This window comes from Triturus cristatus, chromosome 7 (genome assembly GCF_964204655.1).
Source record: "Triturus cristatus chromosome 7, aTriCri1.1, whole genome shotgun sequence".
NCBI lineage: Eukaryota > Metazoa > Chordata > Amphibia > Caudata > Salamandridae > Triturus > Triturus cristatus.
This window is the reverse complement of record NC_140590.1, coordinates 1,349,417,300-1,349,441,551: the sequence shown is the minus strand read 5'-3', so window position 1 is coordinate 1,349,441,551 and position 24,252 is coordinate 1,349,417,300. Positions and strand designations below refer to the sequence as shown.

Sequence of the window (24,252 nt, the reverse complement as noted above, 5' to 3'; positions counted from 1 at the left end):
TAAAACCCATTGACTGGTCAAAGCCTCCCCTTTAATTATTAAGCCACCTCTGTGTAGGCCTGGTAGTCCATAAGGCAAGGTACATGGTATTTAAAAGTAGGACATGTAGATATTGAACGTTAACATAGATGGCATAGACAAATGTTTTGCAGCATACGAGGTGAACCTACGTATGCATAGAGCCCCTGAGGAGGACTATGGGGAGGTGGGGCAGTCTAGAGAAGCATATGCCTATTGTGTGATGGTATGAAAATGAAAAAATAAATAAATATAATTTTTAAAGCGCAGCAAATGCCCTAATACAGATTAAACCTACTCATAACCTTAAGGAGTAAAAAGCCAAGTTTTAAGGGCTGTACAAAAAGGAGTATGGGATTGAAGACTGGTGATGGAGTGAGGGAGGGAGAAAATTCCACAGCTTGGATGCAGTCACTGATAAGGCTCTACCTCCCCATTTTGATTTTCGGTGCTTGGGAACAGTTAAAAGATTTTTACCTGAGGATCTCTGCAGTCTGAGGGGAGTATATCGTTGTAATACGTTCCTAAGTTCTACTGGGCCCGTGTTGTAAAAAGCATTGTGGACAATGCAGAGAGACTTGAATTTAGTACGTTTGCTCACGGGTATCCAGTGAAGTTTACGAATCCCCTCAGAAATGATTGATATCAGGGGACTTCTAGAATTACGCTAGCTGCAGCATTTTGAACCAGCTGCAGTTTGGCGAGTGAAGCCTTACTAATACCTATGTAAAGAGCATTGTAATAATCGAGCCTGGACATAATAAGTTCCAGAACCACTTGGTTTCGTGCTTGGAGAGGGATAAAAGGAAACACTTTTCTAAGGGATCTGATTGTCCAGGGGCAAGTCGAGACAGTCCTGTTTACCTGGAGATTGAAGGAAAGAATTTTGTCAACCAGAACTCTGAGAATGTTAGCGAAGTTCGTAGGAATGGGTAAGGCTCCCAGCCTATCTGGCCACAACAGATTGGACCGGATGGATGGTTGACCTCCAAAGATCATGACTTCCATCTTGTCTCCATTGAGTTTAAGGTAGTTGTTTTTCCATCCATGTGGCCACAGTCTGCATGCAGTTTTTAAAATTGGTGGCTGTTGCATCCTTGTCCCTGGAAATAGATACGATGATTTGGGTATCAGCATAGGAGAATGCTTGGAGTCCAAAGGATCTTATGAGCTTCGCCAGTGGGGAAACATTCAAGTTGAATAAAGTGGGCTCAGAGAGGAACCCTGAGGCACCCCAGATGGCAGAATTATGGGCTCCGAGCAAAACAGATCCATCATAACCTTCTGAGACCTGTCGCTCTGAAAAGATGCCAAAAGTTTGAGTGCAAGGTCTGTGACCCCTAGAACTTGGAGCTGTTCGACAAGCGGAGTCTCGTGGAGTGGTATCGAAGGCTGCAGAAGGTCTTCAGCATCAACCACGGAACAGATTTTGGTAACTACAGCTACTAATGCAGTCTTGGTCCCATGGTTGCTCCTAAACCCAAACTGTGATAGATCCAGGAGTTGAAATTGCTTTAGGTAATTTATCAACTAGACATTAGGCTGTTTCTCCAGGATTTCGAGGGGACCGGCTACAAAGAGATGGGACTATAATTTTTTAGTTCAAGAGGGTCTAAGTTTGGCTATTTTAGTAAAGGCTTAACCATTGCCATTTTCCCGGATCGCTGAAGACACCCAGTTGTGATCGCTTTATTAAAAGATTCAGTAAGGTGGGGCTCTATGATTCTAGCTCCTAATCGCAGGACATTAGGAGAGCAGGGTTCAGATGGGGAGCCTGATTTAACATTAGGGAGGTGTGATTCAGTCTGTTCCTGTGTCAACATGGTAAAGCACGATAGACTGGCATTAGGGCTGTCTGTTTTTTTTAAAGCTTCAACACAGCCTGAGACTCGAGTTTAGAGGGCATAGAAGGCTCAAGATTACGCTGATCAAGATCTTTGTATATGTCCACGAGTTTGAAGTAGAAAAGAATTGGCCATTCGATTGCAAAAATCATGGGATGCTTCTATGATAGAAGGCCCTGGGGGGCAAGATAGAAGATTAATCCATTTAAACAAATCTCTAGAAAATGTGGTTGAAGCAAGCTTATCAGTACAGAATGAGGACTTTTCCTCCATTTTGTATTCAGGCAGAATAGCTAGCCTTATAGGCAATTTTATCAGGAGGATGGTTACATTTCCGCCACACCCTCTCTTGACGGTGAAAGGCCTGTCTGAGTAGTCCAAGTCTATCTGAAAACCAAGGTGCTATGGGCGTCTTTCTTTGAATATGCATTTCCTTGAGTGGGGCCACACTATTAAGGAATGCAGTAATCAATGAGGAAAATTCTGTGGCTGCTGATTCCACATCCTCATGGGCTGTACATTTACAGTTAGTCAGGGCCTGGGATAGGGTTTCTTCCGTAAGCCCTTTCCAGTCCCTTTTAAAAAGGTTTTCTTTCCACCAGTACCTGTTTCATGGCAAACAGGTAAGGAAAGGGAAAAAGGAACAGCATCGTGATCAGTCTACATGAGGGGGAAAGGATTATCGACTGTGCGCCGAACATGGTTGGTAAGGATATTATCCAAATTGTGGCCCTCTTTGTGAGTAGGTGCCAAACTAGTTGAGACAGTCCACAACCTAAAATGATTTCTTTTTTTTTTTTTTTTTTTTTTTTTTTTTGAAAACCTTTATTTAACAGTTCAATAAGAACAAGTATGGGCCTACAACCCCCCAGGGCCGGCCGCTAAGCAATCAGGGCAATAACGACAAGTACAAACACAGGCAGCACTTCGGGGAGCAAAATCGTACTACTAATACTGTGAACAGCGTAAGTAGGGCACCAGGAGAAAAAGGTTTTCATTTTATAATGAGACAAGGCAGTAGGATCAGGTGACAAGCAATTTTAAAACAACAATCACGGATCTGCAGAGTAATGAGCGTTAGCGATTTACAGCAATCTGTTAGGTCGATGGCGCAAACACAAGAACATCAGGATGGGGAAGAACATAATATACAGTTGCGCCCGCAGTCCCCCGCCAAAACTCCCCAAGAACACCTCGGAAGTTGTGAACACATGGAACGGCAACGAGGCATAACAACAGGGAGTGTATCACACTGATCCCAGAAAAAGAAAAAACAAAAAGAATCAGAGAAGAAAAAGGAGGCCATGGAAAAAGAGATGAAAGAATACAGAATCCCCTCCCCCAACCCCCCACCCTGCACCTCTGCAAATGAGTACGGCCCCCCCCCCCAGCAGTGTGCCTGTCGCCCTGGAACCAGACCCGAAATATAGGAGAGTAGGGAAAAGAAGTAGGAAAAAGACCCCCACCAGGCGGGGGGGTAGAGAAAGTATTTATAAACTTGGAGGAGGGCCTTCATAACAGACCCCCGGCGTTCTCCCTCCCGCACGGTAAGGTTCCCCTAAAGTGAACAAGGAACAGCACAAAGACAATCTTCTCAAACCACGATGGGGAGCATTATGCACCTATTGTGCCAGTAGCCATGTCAGGAGAGCACGCCACCCCTAAGCCCGCCCGTCCACTAGGCGACCACCCCAGAGGGGCCAGCCTCATCCCTGACCACTCTTCGGAATTCTGCCCATGCCAACCCCTCGACCCAGCACCATACCCAATGTTCCTAGGCAGAGAAATGTCCAACAACGACAGAGAAGCGACACACACAGGTGGGGTGGAAGTCTCTGAGGAACACAGTCCGCCGCGTGAAGAAACAGGCTTCCCAGGGCTGCCCTAGGATCTGCACTGCATGCAAGGTTCAGGGAGGCAGAAGCAGCCAAAGCCGACATTAGTTGCTGGAGTTGTCGCTGGGTCGTAGGAGGGCATGTACGGGACGAGGCCACCACAGCACACCCAGGTCCAACGCCTCCGGGAGAGATCAGGCCCTCAGAAGGTGGAACACACTGTAGCATACTGGCCGGGGCGTCCAGTCGTGCACTAACCTCAGGGGCGGCCGCCACAGCATCCTCCTGCGCGCAGTGTGGGTAGTCTCTGTGTTCGTGTGGACAGACGGGCCGCCACTGCCCCGACTCCGACGCCACACCATCGAGCCTACTCCCCAAGATCACGAAACCATGAACCAAGGAGGAGTGAAGAGCACCAAGAGCCTCGAGGAGGTCGCCGTACCCCAGCTCAGCGCTCTGCGCTCTTGCCGCCATACTCCCAGAAGTCGTACGCTCACAGGCCCGCCGCGGCCCAGCGGACAGGATGGTAGGCTTCATCGCCCAAAGATGGCCGCCAAGTATGCCCGACCCTCACCGGGGCCGGGACAAGCGTCGCGGTGTCCACGTCGCGGGTGACCGGGTTCCGGGGGCAGGCAAAAAACTATCCTTGGTCACGGGCAACAGTTGTCCCCACTACGGACCAGCCCCCGTAGAAATCCGGGGGCGGCCCGCCGCGATCGGGGCAGGATACGGACGGCGGCCGGGCAGCTCACCAGCAAGGCAGGGGCAGTCACCGGAGGATCCAAGATCTGCACCCCCGGTCATGCACTCGGTCCGCTACGCTGGGCAGTAGAAGTGACCATGCCGAAATGTAGGCCGAGTTTGGCACCGCTCCGGTGACCGACTCCACCCAGTCACCACTGGCCGCTGTTGTCGCACTGCCACCCGGCCACGGCGTCCACTCGATGTCCCGGCTCCAGGGCCGCGCCGGCCGCAAAGTTCAGATGCAGTTTTCTCCGGTGATACCGCAGCTAGAAACCTCGGAGTCAGACAGTCGGGAGCCCCCCTCCTTCAGAAACACGACCACGTAGCACAGGTTGAGGATCTCAGGCAGGATATCCGTGCGGGATGCGGAGGTTCACGGAGCCGGGAGTCTACGCTGCCGTCCCGGTCGCCATCTTGGCTCCTCCTCCTAAAATGATTTCTTTAATGGCCAGTGTGTCCTTTCAGTCATCATTTTCCAAATGAAAATTAAAAATCCCCAATCAACGTGAAGCTACTTTTGCCCAAATGGGGTTGAGCAAACTTGGGTATAAATGCAGACCTGGGTCCAGGAGGCCTGCACATAAGGATCTCGTGAAAGAATCATTGGGCCCAATTTTTAATGAGAAGGATACCGCTTCACAGGGGTCAGAGTTACAAAGGGGGTCAATAATACACGTAAACTTACTTTTGTAAATACCTGCTAGACCACCTCCAGGTATAATGGTTCTATCATAACGCTCAATAGAGTAGCCTGGAGGGGTAGCATCTACCAAGTCCAGTCCAGAAAACTCCGTAGCCCAGGTCTCTCTAACAAAAACCCAGTCAGGCTTATGGGTCATAATACGTTCTGAAGCCTTTACTTTATTTTTAATAAGGGACCTGGCGTTAATAAGCAGGCTCAGATAGCTAGCTATGTTGGTGGTAGTCAGCTCCTCGGAGAGAGGGGGCAGATAGAGCTCATGTGCCAAAGTGGAAGATGATCTGGAGGGACTGGGTTGGAATTAGCATGAGGGACAACTATTTGTCTTATTGTAATACAGAGCATTAAAATTAAAAGAAAAGCAGCAGGGTAATTGGTTACACCGGTATCGCAAATTAAGAAGCTGATTTTTAATACCTTATTTGGCCATTGAAGTAGCTGACTAGATGAAGTATTCCCCCCCCCCCCCCCCCCCTTCCACCAATAGGGAAGCACTTATTACAAAGTTTGTTTTATAACCACAAATGTATTACTTGAAGTTCAGGGATAGCCAGAAGCAGACACATCAGTCTTTGATTGATTTTGTGGATTCTGCCATTAATGAACTGGGTAGTTGGATGAAGATCGGGAAAGTGAATGATTATGATGGGCTTTATAATTTGTTGATGAAGGAGCACATTCTGATAATCGTTCTGCAGAGTTGCACCAGCATCTGATACACCAAGCTTGCTATGCCCAGAGAGCTTGGGGAAGAAGCTGCTCTCTCTAATTAGCACTGGAGTGTCCAAGAAAGTACATAGGAGTGACCACAAGAAGGTGGCTCAGGCTTTCCTCCACACAAGGAAGGTAAAGACCAGTATAATAGAGAGAAGATGCAAAAGAGGCCCTAAAAACGTTTTGAGTGGAAAGTTTGCCAGACTTCTTCAGAGCTCAGGAGGAAGTGTTTTGATAGGCGGAACCCCAGAGCACCCTTTCACCTGCTGTGTTATGGCTGTCTCCAGTCAGGGCGCAAGCGAGGGGACTCTGAATATCCCTGGAAGCTACCTACAGGCGGGCACTCCACAGGGTTACTTAATGTAGCACTACAGGGAGGTTATTCCCTGGAGGAGATAGTAGAGAATGCCCGTAGTTGGGTTGTGGTCACAGAAGGTAAGCTGGTGAACCCGGAAGGTGGTAGCTATCACTTCCAGGAGGTCACAGTGAATAGGGTCCCTGTCACAGCTCTGCAGGATAACTGTGCCAACAAGATCATGGTCACTACTAACAACAGGGGAACCCTACTCACAAGGAACCAGGGTATTACGTAATGTAGAAAGACAACGGTTCCAGTGGATAATAAGGAATTAATATAAATGATAATATTGCACAATCGCAATAGCACTGTATGGACTATGGTGTCAGGGGGCAAAATAAGTTCTCTACACAGTACATTCAATTAGTTATTTATGAAAAACAGTAATCAGTATATACACTTCATTAAATCAAAACTTGTGCATAGTGTCCCCAAGTGAAACATGGAACCAAAAAGGTGACTGTACATTGTGAAACGAATTTATAATACAAGGTTTCCATAAAATTATGTAGAACGGCCAATTTGATACAGTTTGAGGACAATCCACATATCCAATGATGCAGACTGAGCAATGGTCCGTCCTATACACTAGTCGACGGCGTTTCGACCCTTCTGCAATTGTAGGGTCTCTTCAGGACTGTCAATACAGGGACATCTAGAATGAATTGAGTAAGAATTAGCAAAAGGCCCATATACCGGCACTGATGCGAGAAACTATGAAAAGGGTTTGAATGTGCACTCATTACCTGAGTTACGAATTTATTCTAAGTGACGTTGTGGTGCCTTGTGTAAAAGTGAAAAAGGAGAGAGAAAATGAACTCACGCGAGTACCCAGCCGGGTTCTTGGTTCATATAATAAGGGAAAGAAAAAGATAATCATACTGCATGAAAACACAATGTCACTGATTACACTGTAGGGCACAGGGGACATAGTGCGGCGTATGGGTGATAAGCATACCTCACGAGATGGACCTTGAATTTCCTTCGATGTCTAGGGTCTTAATAACGCTTCGATGTGCAGACTTCCTTCAGTGTTGCCTCATGTGCACCGTATGTGAAATCATGGTAGAATCGCTATTGAGTAGAGAAATAATGTGGCGTGAGAGACTGCTTGTATCAAGCACACAATCGGGCAGGAGGGGCAGGACAGTTAGAGTCTAATGCCTGGAGCCCGTTTCCACTTACTTCAGTATATGATATCAGAGGCTGGCGGACGAATCTCCGCGGATAACGCTGCTTCCTCCCTGGGTCTGGGTCCGTTACTGGTGCAGTAGCTCCGAACGGCTGCGCTGTTACGTAAATACGTAAGACGTGACCCCTCGTGTGCTAAGGAAAAAGCAACAGAGCCCCGTGGTTGCGAGCACTCTATTGCTCTGTGTGTCATGAAACTGAAGAAAGGACTAGTGCGTCGATGTCGATGATGGTCCCAATGTTGTGCCTGCAGTTGCTAGGCTAAGGAAAAAGCAACAGAGCCCCGTAGTTGCGAGCACTCTATTGCTCTGTGTGTCATGAAAATGAAAATGAAGAAAGGACTAGTGCGTCGATGTCGATGATGTTCCCAATGTTGTACCTGCAGTTGCTAGGCTACAGTGCAGTGCTTGTGTGGCTATTGACACACGTTTTAGGGGACGAGAGGAACAGTGTAAAACGTGGAGTGGACCTGTATATTCTGACAATTCATTAAACAGTACAATTGTGTTTGCTACATCAAACTTGCACCCTCACGGATGTAACATTGCTCATTGGCCATTACAATTCAGATATACATATAGTAAGAACATTGTTACTACAGTGCACAGAATAGCAAATTAACACAGTCATGTGAAATGACTTCTAGACACTTATGTTCAAACTTTGCATAAGATGGTGACGCATAACTGATGACAACCAATATAAATTGAGGGACCAATGTTGTTCCTTTCATTCCCTTCATATTCTCAGTTTAGGGTGGTCACATAGCCTCTCCATTCCTCTGCAGAATTGAGGCCGAACTCAATTGAGTTAATCCTCTCTATCCATCTGCATTCAATGCCCTGCAGTACGTTTGCAATATCTCCTCCTCTCACTGGTAAGCTGGCAACCTCGATAACCTGTCATCTAAACTCATTGGCAGTATGATTTTTCTCCATATAGTGGGAGACTAAAGGAGCATTAGGAACAGATCTTCAAATGCGAATTCGATGTTGGCTGATCCTCGCTTTGATAGGCTGTTGAGTCTGGCCTATATATGGAAGGTTACAGGGACACCAAATGCAGTATACCACATTTTTAGTATTGCAATTTGAAAAGTCTTTGAGCGTGTACTTAAAATTGCCATGTTCAAAGATGGAAGTGTTAAGTGTGAATTCACAGGACACACAACTACACAAGGCACCACAACGTCACTAAGAATAAATTCGTAACTCAGGTAATGAGTGTACATTCAAACCCTTTTCATAGTTTCTCGCATCAGTGCCTGTATATGGGCCTTTTGCTAATTCTTACTCCATTCATTCTAGATGTCCCTGTATTGACAGTCCTGAAGAGACCCTACAATTGCAGAAGGGTCGAAACGCCGTCGACTAGTGTATAGGACGGACCATTGCTCAGTCTGCATCATTGGATATGTGGATTGTCCTCAAACTGTATCAAATTGGCCGTTCTACATAATTTTATGGAAACCTTGTATTATAAATTTGTTTCACAATGTACAGTCACCTTTTTGGTTCCATGTTTCACTTGGGGACACTATGCACAAGTTTTGATTTAATGAAGTGTATATACTGATTACTGTTTTTCATACATAACTAATTGAATGTACTGTGTAGAGAACTTATTTTGCCCCCTGACACCATAGTCCATACAGTGCTATTGCGATAGTGCAATATTATCATTTATATTAATTCCTTATTATAACAAGATCATGGTGGCAGCAAGGCTAGTTTCCCCAGGACATTATCTGCCAGGACCGGCTTGTAGAATGACCCAGGGCCATGGGCAGGACTTTTTCGCCATATGGCGAAAATCTTCTGAGAATGGGAGGGGGTACGTGCCCAAAGGAGGACCATTGTCAGTCTTCAGTTGCCTATTGACTGCATCCTTGGCAGGGAGTTCTCACAGGCAAGAAAAGAGCTAGGAGGGACGGTTGCCCTGGGTATCCCAAAAGCACAGTTTACTAAGGGCGCTGTCCCTAAACTGAGGATAGATTGACCCCTGAAAGGTGTAAGGAGTAGGAGGTGGATGACATAGACAGTGGGTGGTGTAGTGGTTCATGGCTTATCTACTCTGAGAGGAGAGCACCCAAAGGCTGATCCTGGCAAGCCACTTCTGGCCTGGTGGTGCTGCCTGCGCTGTCATGGAGACTGTGTATAGGCGACCTGCACCATGAAGAATTTTGCATGACTTAGTGTGCCACCCTTTAGGGAGACTGATAGTCCGCCCAGGAAGTCCTTGATTGCCAAGCATCTGTTCAGTCTCTTGGTACAGACCCTGAACTGAAAGGCCATCTACAAGGTCCCACCCCTGAGATGGTTGAAGAAAGATTGAAAGGAGGGTGTCAAACACTTGATGATGCCTCCCCCAGCTCTCTGACTCTGCGAAACCTAAGAGGCCAGAGAGACCTCAGGAGAAAGTGGGGGACTCCTTGCCAGTCTCACGGCTCGAAGTGAGGCCTTCCCTAGGCCCCAGATTGGAGCCTCCACTGGGCAGTGTATGTATTGCTTGTTCCTGATGCTGCCAGTGGCCTTTGTTGGTTGTTAACCTTTTGGGCAGAGCTTGCCCTGGATTGGAGGGCAGAAGTCTGACCTAGGGGCCAAAATGGGCTACATAACCTTGTTGGCTATGGTGGTACTGTTTGCCTATTGGGATGCACCTGTGAGCAAGCTAGGGCTAGTTGTCTCACAGGTGGGGAGGGCCAGGTTAGTGGCAGTGGCACATGCTGACAGAGGGGTACTGATAGGTTCAAAGGGGCATAGACCAGACAAGTGCCACTGCAGAGGCGGCAAATTGTCTGCTTTCTATTGCCTGAGCAGGGAAGCCATCAAAAGATTGATTAATCTACCCTACCTCTTGGCTGTGGCTGCCTTTGTAGGAAACCCATGTTTTCTGCGTGGTCTCTCCCCATTTTGTTTTAACCTTTTCTTGGACCCTATATTTTTTTACCTTCGGAACTCTGTGTACTTTAACCTTGTTAACCAGTGGTTAAGTGCATGTGCTTTTTCTTTAAACATGATGGTATTGGCATACTTCTAATTGATATATTTAACTTACTTATATGTCCCTGTTATATGGTACAAGGTGCACCCTGGGCCTGGAAGTTAAATGCCACCAGTGGACTGCAGTACTTAGTGTGCCATCTATGACAGTGGTAGTGGAAACATGGCTTCAGGCCTTCCCTGTGTAGCCTTGACTGTAGCAATGTTAAAACTGCAATACGTCTTATTAAAATAAACCCTTTTTGCAGGTCAAAGCCTTCCTTTTAAATATCGCTAAGTCGCCCCCAATGAAGGCCAGTAGTCCACAAGGCAAGTTGTGTGGTATGTTAAGTAGTCCTGTGGTAATTTAATGTAAACCTGTCCTTTCAGTAACTCGCACCCAAAAGCTATTTTTCACTGTGTCCGGCCTAGCTGTCCTTTGTAGAAAACCAGAGTACATATTAATATCCTAATACTGTATCTCTGCTATGGTACTAGCCAGAAAAATAATTAAGCAACTATTTTTCCCCTTTTTTATAAAAAATCTTTTAATTGAAATCAAACGAACATAAGCAGTATAACACAAGATACACATCTCATCGGCAAATTATAGTATTGGTAACTCTCTTGTCGATGGGATTCACACCCCCATTCCTAAAGGCACTCCCCATCCCCTCTCAGGAGGCAGACACTCCACTAGAGCCCAGTGTTGAAGATGGGTGAAGTGCATATTCTACCACGGGAGACGTTCCATCTCCCCCAGATTTTGGTCCATTTCTTTGGGCATCCCCTGTTCATATAGACTGATTTTGCTTCTACCATGTTGGTATCCATATCTTTCTCACAATCGCTCAGGCATGACACTGCCGCTGGCCCCCAGGAACGAGCTATGTTGTGTTTAGCCACGGCCAGTCCCAATGTCATCCACGTCCTACCCCCTGAAGTAGCCTCTGCCTCTTCCCGAATATTAAGTAGGCACCATTTTGGTGTTGTGGTGGTATTCGTGTCCCATGTTTCATTCATCTTGTTAACTACCGCCTCCCAATAGGGCCGTACTACAGGGCATTCCCATATGATGTTAAAAAGGTGCCTTTTTGGTTACATGCACGCTGACAATTTTCAGTTGGGGTCCTCCCTATTTTCATTTGTATAGTGCATGCATAGTAGGTCTTATGTAGTATTTTTAATTTAATCAGCCAGAACCCTGCCTTAACGGCTATTTCTCTAGGTGAGGCTAGAGCTTCCACCCATTCCTTATTGTCTATGTTGCTGAATCCCCGGTCTACTTCATCCACAGCTGGTGTAGTGTGTCAGATGTGTTGTTGCTAATTTTCTAGTATGTGAGCGATGTGGCTTTACTTGCCACATACCCATCTAGTAGGCAGTCTTTGAGTGGGGTGTAGTCTGGAAATTCTTTCCCTGTCTGGATGGTGGTCTGTAACGCATGCCTAATCTGCATGTAGCTAAAGATCTCGGTGTTTGCAATATTATATACCTGTTGGAGGTTTTCGAAGGGCAGTAACCAATGTTCCCTCTAATTTATTTCCTCTATGTGCGGCAGAGTAAGGTCTCTGTGTGCTGCAGCCAAGGCTATGTGCGCCAAGATCGCGACCGCGCATGTAGACCCGGGCTTTAAGTTGAATGAAAAAACTAGGGGGGTTTATCAAAGGGGCGTGGCCGATGCAATTAAGGGCATGGCTTAAAAGCAATTAAGCGAAAAATCTGTGCTTAGAATAGTGTGCCACCCGACTGATATTTTGCTTCTTCTGTCATTGCATCCAGATCAGTGGTCGAAGTGGGGGAAAAAAAGTAGGGGAACTGTGGGCGGAGAATCAGAAGGCGGGAATAACCTGATGATTGGATCAGTGGGTGGAGTTAGAGGTGTGGCCAGGATTGCAAAACATCCCAATCTTTAGTATTTGTTTGGCATTTCACTGACCAGTTACAGCTTATTATGTTATGTAATTCAACCAATGGATACACATGATTATTTAACGATTAATATGAGTTATTGACATTAAAATAAATTCACAAAGTGGGATATGTTTCTAATCACAGAATGTCCCAAATATGCTTAAAAGTGGAAGCAAAAGCCATTTGTTTCCGAGCCATGGATTTTCTGTTGTTCGCAATATACACAGAGACAATCAATTTTACGTGTGTAAATCACTGTATGGGAAATGTTACATAAGACAAAGGACTACAAGGTGTAAGAGTCACATGAAAAATATATTAGTAGGCAGTATAGTTTAATAGTGATTGATCCGGAGAAACACAAACTCAGAATTTAAAACTTAATACCATGATTGGGGGTCACTTTAATAATTGTTCTTGATTTCTATCCAAATGAGCACTTTTTGCAACATTAGGATAATCAAAGGCTTGGGGAAAAAAACATAAAGCTCTAGTTTATACCTTGCAGTCTGTATGCAGCTCTAAGCTGAAAGTTAATAGCTCACTGTTCTTTGTTAGGATTTTAACTTATAAACTTCAAGTAGCAAAAGAATCTTACTTACAAAAGCAGTAACCCACTGAACTATTTACAATATGTGCACTTTGTGATGGGCATGGTACATGTTCTTAGCAGCAGGCACATTAACCCTCTGCGCTATCTATGCTGAGGAATTGCCTAGTACTTCCAAACCTCGTGATATTTGGGGCCCGCTAACTGCATACCTGTTGACTATCACTGATGTCTGATTGCTCATGTCATTAATGTACTGTAATCCTCTACTGCCACATTGTATACCTGATTGATTACTATCAAGTGTTTGTGTGTCTACGATTGTCATCTAATTCATTGTCTATCTCCTGCCACCCCGAGTGTACGAACTGTTAATGTGTCATCAATTGCTACAGCATAACCATCTGTATGTGTTCTTTTTGAATCTGAAATTGAAATAAATTAATAATAATAAAAAAAATTGCTTTAGTTCAGGAAGGAGGCAGCAAGTGCTTTTAAAACCATAATATACAACGCCCCCACTCAAAGTCAGCACCCGTTGCGGTCACACCGGTCGCACTGCCCTAGGGGATCCTGTGACCTCAGTGACAGAGTCACTGTTGCTCTAGGGTCCGCTACTTCGTAGGCCTGCCTGCAAGACTGGAGGTGAATTTCAGTATGGATTGTGGTGGGTAAGCCTTCAAGGTGAACCCACACTTGCCACTGCTAGGGTCCACCTGCTGGTGTTAAGACACCATGGCTTTTCCGGATTTGCAGGACCTTCTAAAGTCTAGCATGGAAATGTGCTCCCTCAGGAGAGTGGTCTGGGGGACTGCTCGTGAAGGCTGAACCTGGTTCCCCAGTTCTAAATTTGGCAGCTCTGCCCCCAGTGCTACATCCGCTCCCTCTCTGAACACCATACTGCCCCACTGAGAGAAATTCACACTGCCTTCAACTACAATCCAATTTGACCTGCTATAAACAACTGGATGCGACTCAATTCAAATTACACACTAGGCAAGAGCAATATACTCTCTAAAGGAACAAGCATTGGCATAGCCAATAGGTCTCGCCTTTGGGACCTTATAAGTGTTTAGCCATGCAACAGTTGCATAACTAAATACTTATAAGGTCCCAAAAGCGAGACCTATTGGCTATGCCAAGCGGCCTTGCGGCCGCGAAAGTGAAAGTGATCGCGGTCAAGCGTGGCGCGCACGCACATGCACTGTAGCTCTAGGCTGGCCTGGTAGCACTTTTTGGAGACCTCTCAATAAGTCTCGCCAGACCAGCGCATGCGCTGGGTCAGGCGAGACCTAAAAAGTAACAACATACTGGAAAAAGCAAACACTCATAGGGAATGAAAGATTAAATAAAGCATGCGAAATGTAAGCAGGAACAACATGGTGAACTTAACGCTTTTACACTCACTATTCAGAAATCAGTGAGTGCTTCTGCCTGAAAACTACAGGGCCCAGAAAGGACCCGTTTAAATGCCCACTGCTTATATGCTCACAAAACGTAAGCAGTATGGTTTAAAAAGACCACATTCGTGAACACAAAGCCGCCGTACACATTTTGTTTTCCAATCCACCCATCAACCAGGTATTGCAGTACCTCCAGGTTTGGCCAACTTCCCCACCGGGGAAAACAGCGCTTGACTGGCAAACTCAGTAAAGTGACGCTAATGTTTTTGGGGTTTGAATAAAACCGATCTGGCCACTTTAAGAACACTCCGTCTTGCTTTATTTAGTTATTGATTTTTCATATTTTGAACCTTTTATTTCCGAGGCTGCACTTTAGAATAGAAAAATGTCAAAACGGCATTTCCAGCAAAAGTGTTTTTCTTTTTTGCATCCATTTCACAGGGGAACAAATGAACGACAGGAAGAAAGAGAGGGTGAGAATCATTTCTTGAGTCACGGTTTTCGGTAAGTTAGGAGGAGCTAGACTGACAGAGAGGGAATAAGAGTAGGAAAGGGGGGGCAGAGCAGAAGCAGACACCTTCCTTGTCTCGTCCGGGCAGGAAGCAAGAGACAGAGACCTTTTCCTTCCCTGCTCCCCGTCCGTCCCCGATCAGCTACTAATGCCAGTCTTCTCTGCAGGCCTTGGATATTTCTTACTTTCAGGGACACATGTTCAAAATAGAAAGGTAGGGGAACGGAATCTATAGAATTAAAGAAGTAGGGGCACACCATGCCCTGCCGTTCCCGCCCACTTCGACCACTGATCCAGATATATATTACAATTAACATTACACCGGGCCACACAAAAAATCAGTACAATCAGCCCGCATCCGCGCTCTATTGAAAAAAGATATGCATCAAGTCCAAAAGCATGACGTGTGCTTTACAGGTCGTGCTTTTGGGCTTGCTGCATTTCTTTTCCTTACAAAACGCGGCTGTGGGCTGATTGTGGGCATTTGTGAAAGTATTGCTGTTAATTGCAGCATCATCATACGCTGCAATTAACATAAACATCTTCACAATGGCCTACAATCAGCCCGCAGTCGTGTTTCATTAAGACGACATGCATCAAGTCCAAAAGCACGACGTGTAAAGCACACGTTGTGCTTTTGGACTTGCTGCATTTCTTCTCTTAATAGAGCTCGGCTGGGGGCTGATTGTGGGCCATTGCGAAAATATTTGTTAATTGCAGCTCATGCCGGTGTTGCAATTAACAAATATTTTCACAAAGGCCCACAAAGAGCTCTCAGCCACGCTCCATTAATAAAGAAATGCGGCAAGTGCAGGAGCCCCTGCGGGCATAGGCTTCCCGCAATCAGCAAATTACAGTTTTTTGCGCCGCTCGTGATTTAAAAGCGTGCGGCGCGAATGCTCTCCCAGGATGTGCGCGCTTCACACCGGACATTGCGCGCCTGGTGGCACAGAGGTACCCGCGAGCACGCAGCTTTCAGGGAACACTGGTAGTAACCCAACTCCCCTGCACCCCACCCCCCCCCACCCCACCCCCCGGATCCAGAAGTTCATGATTTTAGTGAGGCCCATTAGATCCCATTTATCGGACCCAGAGTGATTTCCCAGAGTACCTAAGACCGCTGTGTCCCACAAGGGGGTGGCACACGTCAGCTTGTTCTGCCATCCCAGTGCCTGTGTGCCACGTACCAGAGGCTAATTGTTACCGTCGTCTGGTTTTGTTGCTGCATTTTTGATATGTCGAGTACAGGACCCGTTGATATCCGCCCAGGCGCCGCAGTAAGCGATTCATCCTAAGCGATGGTTCGTCTTCTGGCATATGTGCCACTGGTTGATTGTGGTCAATTGTGTACCCAGTAGTACCTTTGTATATCGGGCAGGGCTAAGCCTTCCTCATACCACCCATGAGTTAGTTTCTTAACTGCGATTTGCACCGAACCTCTGTTCCACAGGAGTGTTAGCAATATTGCGTTGTTTTAAAGTATTTTGCAGGCAGTAGGTATGGTGTATTGTGGAGGGCGTATAAGAAGCAAGGTAGTGCCATCATCTTGAAAAGTGCCACTCTCCCTAGGAGGGATAACGGGAGCTACCCCCAATGCTGTACATCTATTTTAAACCTTTCTAAAGGCGGAAGAAGGTTCTTTTTATAGAATAGGGAAGGGTCATCCATGGTGAATATCCCTAGGTATTTAAATCCATCTGTAGCCACCTGGATCTTACAGTTTTGTGGCATTACCTGCGGGGCACCGTTTAGTATATACATTAGGGACTTCGCCAAGTTAATCAAGTACCCGGTTACACGGCCGAAGCTGTCAATTATGTTTATTACTCTGGCTGAGGAGGGTTTAGGTACCGATAGATACAGAAGGATGTCATCTGCATAAAGCAATATCCTATCCTCCCACTGATTTGACCAGTGGAGGCCCAGTGGCACGAGGTCCATTCATATCTAGGCGGCTAGGTGTTCTAGCACTAAGGCAAAGAGGAGGGGGGACAATGGGCATCCCTGACAGATGCCCTGTCGCAATGGGAAGGTACGGGAGGTCTCTCCATTGACCACTACCTGGGCCAGTGGTTGAGAGTAGAGAAGCCAGATCCAACCAAGGAACTTTGGTCCGAATTCGAATTTCGCCAACACTTTGCAGAGGTACGGCCACTCTACCATGTTAAACGCCATGCGGGCATCCAATGAGAGAAAAACGGCGTCTTCCTGTCCTTGGTTTGCTCTGCTAATTATTCAGTGTAATCTTCTCAGGTTTTGTGCCGTATTTCTGCATGGCATGAACCCCGATTGTTCTGGGTGTACTAGTCTGCTGATTACTTGCAGTAGTCAGGAGGACAATAATTTTGCTAAAATATTAGTTTCGGCATTGAGGAGTGAGATGGGTCTATAGAATGCACAGTCTCCTGGGGGCTTCCCTGTTTTGTGTATAGTGATAATTGTGGCCATTTGCTGATCTCTTGGCAGCACCCCTTCCTCCTTACATTCTTTGAACATCTCTAACAGATGTGGGACCACTTTTGTGGCTTTAAGTTTATATAATTCTATGGGCAACGCGTTTGGTCCTAGTGCCTTCCCCATTTTTAATTCTCTGCTTGACTGCAGTGTCTCCTCTTGAGTTAGGTCGTTTTCGAGGAGGGATCTCTCTTCATCGGTAAGAATCGGGAGTGGGATATCTCTTAAGAATTCCCGACAGTCCTCCAGTGACGCTAAAGTTCTGCATAGTAGGAAGCAAACGTTTCTGCTATTTTTATTCCGTCAGTTATGTGCTGGTCTTCGTCTAAGTTCAATTGATGTACCCAGTAGCTAGCCTTTTCATTTTTGTCGAGCCACGCCAGTAGTTTGCTAAGTAACTATTTTTAATATTTATTAAAATCCAATTCAATTGTGAAGTTGGATTTCTAATGGTTCTGAGCAAAAAAGAATAGGCTGTCCTGAATGGGACACGACAACTCTTGAAACTCCCAGAATATGCAGGGTGGGGGCTGTGGACATCCCTTTTGACCCAAGTGTCAAATTATGCTGGATTGTCCAATCCTGCTTGGCAGATTTACTGGGTCTTTAAATTTAACACTTGGGTGCACTTGAAAGGAACAGAAACGGAAGCCAAAACAATGATTGTTTATCCAGTTCTGGTTGTTGTAAACATCTGCTTTGTTCTACCAGATGTCAGTCTCTGGGTTTATTGGGGGTACTGTGGTTGCTTCACACTGCAGTTTTGGTGTTATATGAGAGAGGACACCAAGATTCCCATAGTACACCTCCCACACTCACCCCCAGCCATCCGAGTCCAAGTATGCTGTGACTGAAGACTTCCGCCATCCTGAAAATATCCAAAGTTGGTAGGGCTGGCCCCAGGGACGTTTAGCCCATATGTTTTGTGCGTGCCCAGGAGTTATTCTCACCCAATAGCACATGCCAGGCATAAGTGCGGCCTCTCCAGGCACCCACTTCAGAACACTCCTGGATCTGAGCAAGGACAAACATTGAAGACGGCTACAATGATTAAAAACTCCCTCTCTCGCCACACCGGCATCGAAAAGAAGCTGAACACCCCGCAAGGAGATAAGGCGTCAAGCCCTGAAGCCAGACACCAGGTTTCCGGTCCACCACTGTTCGAAGGCACTGACAGCACTCTTGCCCTTCTACCGCCAAAGAAAGTCTTAAAGCCAAGCTATTTGTGCTAACACTGAAAAACCTTGTTGGACCTAAAGCACTCTGCGCAATGTTGAAAACTGGTTTGAATCTGAAACGCTTGATTCGCTTGGCTCCAGATTCCGTCCGCTCCAAAGACCAGGAGCCACCCATCCTCCAGCGGTTGCAGGAAAAACTGGACGCTCAACAGAAGCGGATTCACATTCACCAACAGACCGATCACATAATCGCTTGGCTCCCGCCAAAAGACTGCTCTTCCAGGGCGCAATCTCCGCGGATGTCATTGATGTCCCACCTCCACCACCGCACAAAACAAGGAAGAGATATGACAAGGCAACCAATTCTCCGCATTTACCTCAGTCTCCTCCTTTTGCTCCTTCTTAACCGGACTTGCTACCTCCCTCTAAGCCACCTTTTCCGCCTATTTACCCCCTGCCTCTCTCACCACAGGGGACACCACACCCTGGTTTTGGGGAACACAGCCCAGGCTCTCCTCAGGACCCTTACGACCAATCCTTTGAGCCCCGTCCATAGGATTACCTTTGGAAGGACTGAGCTCCCGGGGGATACTGATCCTCACCTCTACACTGCCCCTCCCTGTCCACCCAATGACAACACCTCATACCACAAGATACTCGACCGGGCAGCCAGGTCTCAGAGGATGAGGACTTCCTCATGGAAATGCTCTGCTCTACCCAGCACCCCATGCAGGACCACCCTATGCTGAAGGGCATGGGTGGATAAAAAGTGCAAGGTATCCTGTTCGAGCCCTCCGCATGTCAGGCGTCAATTACCACCAGACTCCCTAGCAGTTCACACCGCCCATAAGCGTACAAACAGCCAAGGCACACACCTCCACCAAATAAAGAGAGTAAGATCGACATAGTTGGGAAGCACATCTCTGCCCAGTCCGCCACCCATTGGCGCATCATCAGCTCAGTTGGCTTGTGCTCTCACTATGAAAGGGCCCACTGGGATGACATGGAGGAGCTTCTCCAGCACCTTTCTGACCAATGCCACAAACTAGGTCAGGACCTCATTACAGAAGGCAAGATCATCTTAATACTACCATTCCCTGTGCCCCAGATGCTGCAGACACTGTAGCTTGCTGAATCAATTTCAGTTTCCTAATTTGCAGGCATGCACAGCCCCGTGTCTCTGGCTTCAAACCAGAAGTCTAGCAGCATTTGCTCAACCTGCCCTTCGATGAGGAGCACATCTTCAGTTCACAAATTGGCCAAATGCTGGAGAAAATCAAAAAGGACACAGGCACCACGACTTTTGTGTGGGATTTGGGGACACCATCTGCCCATGATTCCTTTCGGAGGTCCAAATACCGTGGAGTTCTGCACGAGAGGCTGTCCAGCTGGGTAGGCCTTCTCGCGCAGAAGGACTGCACAATCCAGCACCAGGACCCCAGGCAGCTCAATTTTGCGATTTGGCTCTTGAGGGGCTGGAGTTTGGTTATCCTAACCTCCCTCTAGAGTGCATGGTCCTCCTCAAGGAGCAGACATGCCTACTACTCAAGCCTGCTCTGCTGCCAAATGGAATAGGTATGTGCACTACTGCCTCCCAAAGCACATTGACCCTCTAGCTGTAAGCATACATGACATCATCTGCTACACCTACAGATCTCAGGTCTTGCAAATACTTCCATCACGCTTCACTTGGCTTGGCTGCACGCTGCTTACCTGCAGAAAAGGAACACTCATCTCTGTTTAGTATCTCCGTCATTAAGGCCTTCATGGAGGAACTTGAGTCATCCCTCCTAGAGTCCAATCGACCCCGATGTGGATCAATAATGTTGTCCTTATGGGACTGCCATTCGAGCCCTACACTCTTTTTCTTTACAGTTCCATTACAGGAAGGTAGCTTTCCTGGTACCCATCACCTACCTCAGACTTGTCAGTGAGCTACAGGCACGAACCCTGGAAGAACCTTTGTTCCAAGTTCATAGGGATAGGGTGGTCCTTCACACCAATCCAACATTCCTCCCTAAGGTGGTCTCTTCTTTCCACCTTAACCAAACCATAAAACTTTGTTTTCTCCCCTCCCTCAGAGACACTAGCTGAAAGGATTCTCAATGTCTTTGTTGTTAAAAGAGCCCTCGTACTATGTAGACAGGACAAAACCACTTCATAAAATGCAACATCTCTGTGTCACCTTCTCGAAGCCACACAAGGGCCCTGCTTTTTCTAAAGCTGGTATAGCACAGTGGTTGGTCAAATGTATCCAAACCTGTTAAGCCAAGCGGTGTTTGGCAGTTCCTCTCAAGCCCCATTCTACACATAGGAAAAGCCTATGGGCTTTTTAGGTATTAGCAAAGCAGCTCCGTGAGCCGTTCCCCACACTTTCTCTAAACACTACTGTGTGGACGTCATAGCACGCCAACAAGCCAATGTTGGCTGAGCTGTAGTTTATACTGTTTCCCAGGCCTCTGCAACATCTGCAGCTAGCCACCTCTTAGGGGAGAACGGCTTTACAGTGTATGCAACGTATGTGTTTCTACAACTACACATGCCACGAACGAAAAATTTTACTTACCCTGTAAGCATCTGTTTGTGGCATGTAGTGCTGTAGATTCACATGTGCTCAGCCACCTCTCTTGAAGCCTACGGTTGTTGCAGAGGCCTGGTTTCCTATCTTTACTTTATTACGTGTATTCAGAGCATGTGAATCTACAGCACTACATGCCACAAACAAGCTTTTAATATTTTCCTTTTAACTGCCCTGTCACTTTATGGCATCTGCATCTTTTAACAATGCAGCTGATGCCCATATCCAATCATAGGTGGAGTCACTATACCTTGTACCTTGAAAGAATTCTTCAAAGAAAAACAAGTTGCACACATCAAGCCCAACATTAGACAGTAGGAGTATGCAGAGCATCTGAATTATCAGCACTCCATGCCACATGCAGATGCTTACAGGGTAAGTAACATTTTTCTTTTCACTCTCCTGCAACTTTATTGCATGGACATCTTTTCTGCCCCTACGCTCCATTCCTTCTTCACCTGCCATGCGGAAAAAAAATCTAACAATGCTGCTGATGCTCATGGTTATATCCAATCATAGGTGGAGTCACTATACCTTGAGACTCGAAATACTTCTTCGGGAAAAAAACAAGTTTCACGCATCCGAGCAGAACACTAGCTGGTAGGTGAATGGATAACATGTGAATCTACAGCACTACATGCCACAACAGATGCTTACAGGTTAAGTAACATTTCATTTTCACTTTTCACTCCCCTGCCACCACCTCCAGTTAACACCATCTCCCCCACCCACCCCCAATTCGAAGGATTCTTTTTGATTGGACTTCTCTGGCAGTTTTCTCTACACTCTTTACCCAGTTTTTCCTATGCATATTTGCCCAACAGGTTCATGACTAGGCTTTCGCAGCAACTTGTCGGGCTTGTGGAATGTGGTATTCAGACCTTCCCGATGTGTTGGTTATGTTTAAAGCTGAAGCCACTCCTTCAGATTTAAAGCAGGCAGGAACTTTGATCCAACACCACAGCCCAGAGCTCTGATTTGACAGCATGTCTTGTGTAGTGTTTGGTTTCAGTTTCCTGGATATTTCTCTTGCCTTTATGAAAACCACTTACGAGAATATACTTTCTAAGTTGAGTAACTTCTGATTCTACTCTTCGATTATGCCTGCTCACTGCTTGTGATTTTGTAACATCCATGTAACATAAACCATGCTGTCTAAAGTAGATGTTTTTTTTCCTATGGCAGCATATCCTGTATTGCATTGTGGACAGTGAATGCAAATCGAGAGACGTGCTCCAGAGTTACTTTGACCTGTTGGGAGAGTTAATGAAGTTTAACATTGATGCTTTCAAGAGATTTAACAAATATGTCAACACTGATGAAAAGGTAACATGAGGGTTGTTTACTACTTTGTAAAGAAGTTATTACAATTGACCTTCACTTCTAATAATTTAATTGCATATTTATTTTACATCCATAGCGCTGGCAATATTTTACTGTTGTACATGACTGTATTGGTACATATTGCAAACCTAGCATGAAAACAATAAATTACTTTTCGTGAAATATCCAGATGGATGGGGGGGGGGGGTGTAGGTATTTTAAGATGTTTGGCCATCAGGGTCATTCAGGACTGTTCTGAGACTGTGGATCCACCTCTGACTATTTTCTTTGTCATTCAAAACAGCAGAGTTACTGTTCTTCTTGTGCACAAATTATGGGTGGCCCAGCTCAAATCTTCCTAGAAGGAAGTGGCTTTTGTTTTAAGTGGATTTTTCAGTTGTCTGTATTTTGTATCGACATAATGGATGTCCACCTCTTCCTCCCTGCACCCCTCAGAATATTCAATAATATGTACTGTTTTGGACACTAGATTAAGTTTGCCTTGTGAGAACAGGTTCATATATATTTAGGCCACAGTCGGTTGAAACTTATCTCCATTAAAATGAATAATGATCGCATGCTGCCTAAAGACAGTCTATCTTAACTTTTATAGTGTTGTCATTGGTCAGACAGAAACACTGTTGATCCTACACCACTCACTCGCGATAGCTACATTGAAGAATCAAGTGGTGAGCAACACTCATTAGTGGGGGAAAGGGAAATGGTAGAGACAGAGAGAGCACATGCCTCTTGTGCTGCTTGTTCCATCGTGTTGGTATGCAACAGTTTGGTCTCCTGCTTTGTGCTGGATGTGATGTATTGGATACACGATCACTAAGGTGAAAAAATCAACAGGTCATATAGAAGTTGTTAATTTACAGAGTCATTCTACATTTACAAAGTCAACCTTGAAATTTCCTATCTGGTTATTTATTTGCCAAAGAGATTTGTCCCTACCCTTACTGTAAGCATGGTATGCGGTACTTGTACAGATATTCAGTTGTGTTGCGCATGTAATGCAAGCAAGGGTAACAGGTCGGTTAAAGAGCCTACTGAAATAATGTTAACCAACTGTTCTATTGTAACATTCACCCATAAAAGTACAAACTTCTGGTGGAAGGTCTAGGCTTACCTTTGTCTTTAATCATTATGTGAAGCATTTTAAAACATTGAGAGTATTGGCATTTAAAAGAATTACTTGGTGTAAACCCATGTTCTTATTAGTCCCAGAATCTCAGCTAAACATAAACCAAAAGAAAGTTCAAAGATATTAAACATGAAATGAAAGGTCTATAATGTATAGGCATCTGGCAGTCAGCACAGGACTAGGTAGTTTTGAATGATGTGCCACAAGGCAAATTTCATAACGATGTAACACTTGGTAAAAGTCTTCAGATGATAAACTAGTCCTAACCACCGTCTTCAATTGTAAAACTATTAAATGTGCATGAAGAAAACCAATTGAATCCCTAACTGACTCACCAATCTTACTTGGGTATTGATCTTCTAGGAGGTACTGAAAGAACTGTGAAGTAGGCGCTGGAACTGGAGTTGACAATTTTGAGGACATCTGCACTGGAGAGCACAATGAATTGCTACAATAATGTGGGTGAAACACTGGCATCTGCTGCTCTGTTGCTTCATCCTCCTGTTCAGAAGTCTCAACGCCAATTAGAGCTGTTAAGACAGACTGCACTTTTTACAGTGTTTCACTCCAAAGAAATAACTGGAGCTACACTCAAGAGCCAGAGGAAGTCCCACTGTCAAGCACAGTGTGCTAGACAGGGTGTTGCTTTCAAATTCAGCCAAAAATTAGGTCCATTTACACAAGGGCATGACAGTACTTCCCACTCTTCCTCCAACCTTAAAACTCCCCCCGCCCCAATCTCTCCTCTTTGGTTACGGCTTTGCAGGATATCAATGGTGAGGCTGTACGTCCTGTGATCGAGCATGTTC

The 24,252-nt window shown here is 45.8% G+C and overlaps 1 protein-coding gene across 2 annotated transcripts in view; it reads left to right on the top strand.

Annotated features, from left to right (window-relative positions):
- Positions 1-24,252, top strand: part of TRPC4AP (transient receptor potential cation channel subfamily C member 4 associated protein) — a 749,627-nt gene that overhangs the window by 476,145 nt on the left and 249,230 nt on the right. For both annotated transcript variants that reach the window (XM_085619014.1, XM_085619013.1), the window contains exon 15: positions 22,159-22,299. In XM_085619014.1, the coding sequence (XP_085475140.1) occupies positions 22,159-22,299 (141 nt within the window). The remainder of the gene's footprint in view (positions 1-22,158; positions 22,300-24,252) is intronic.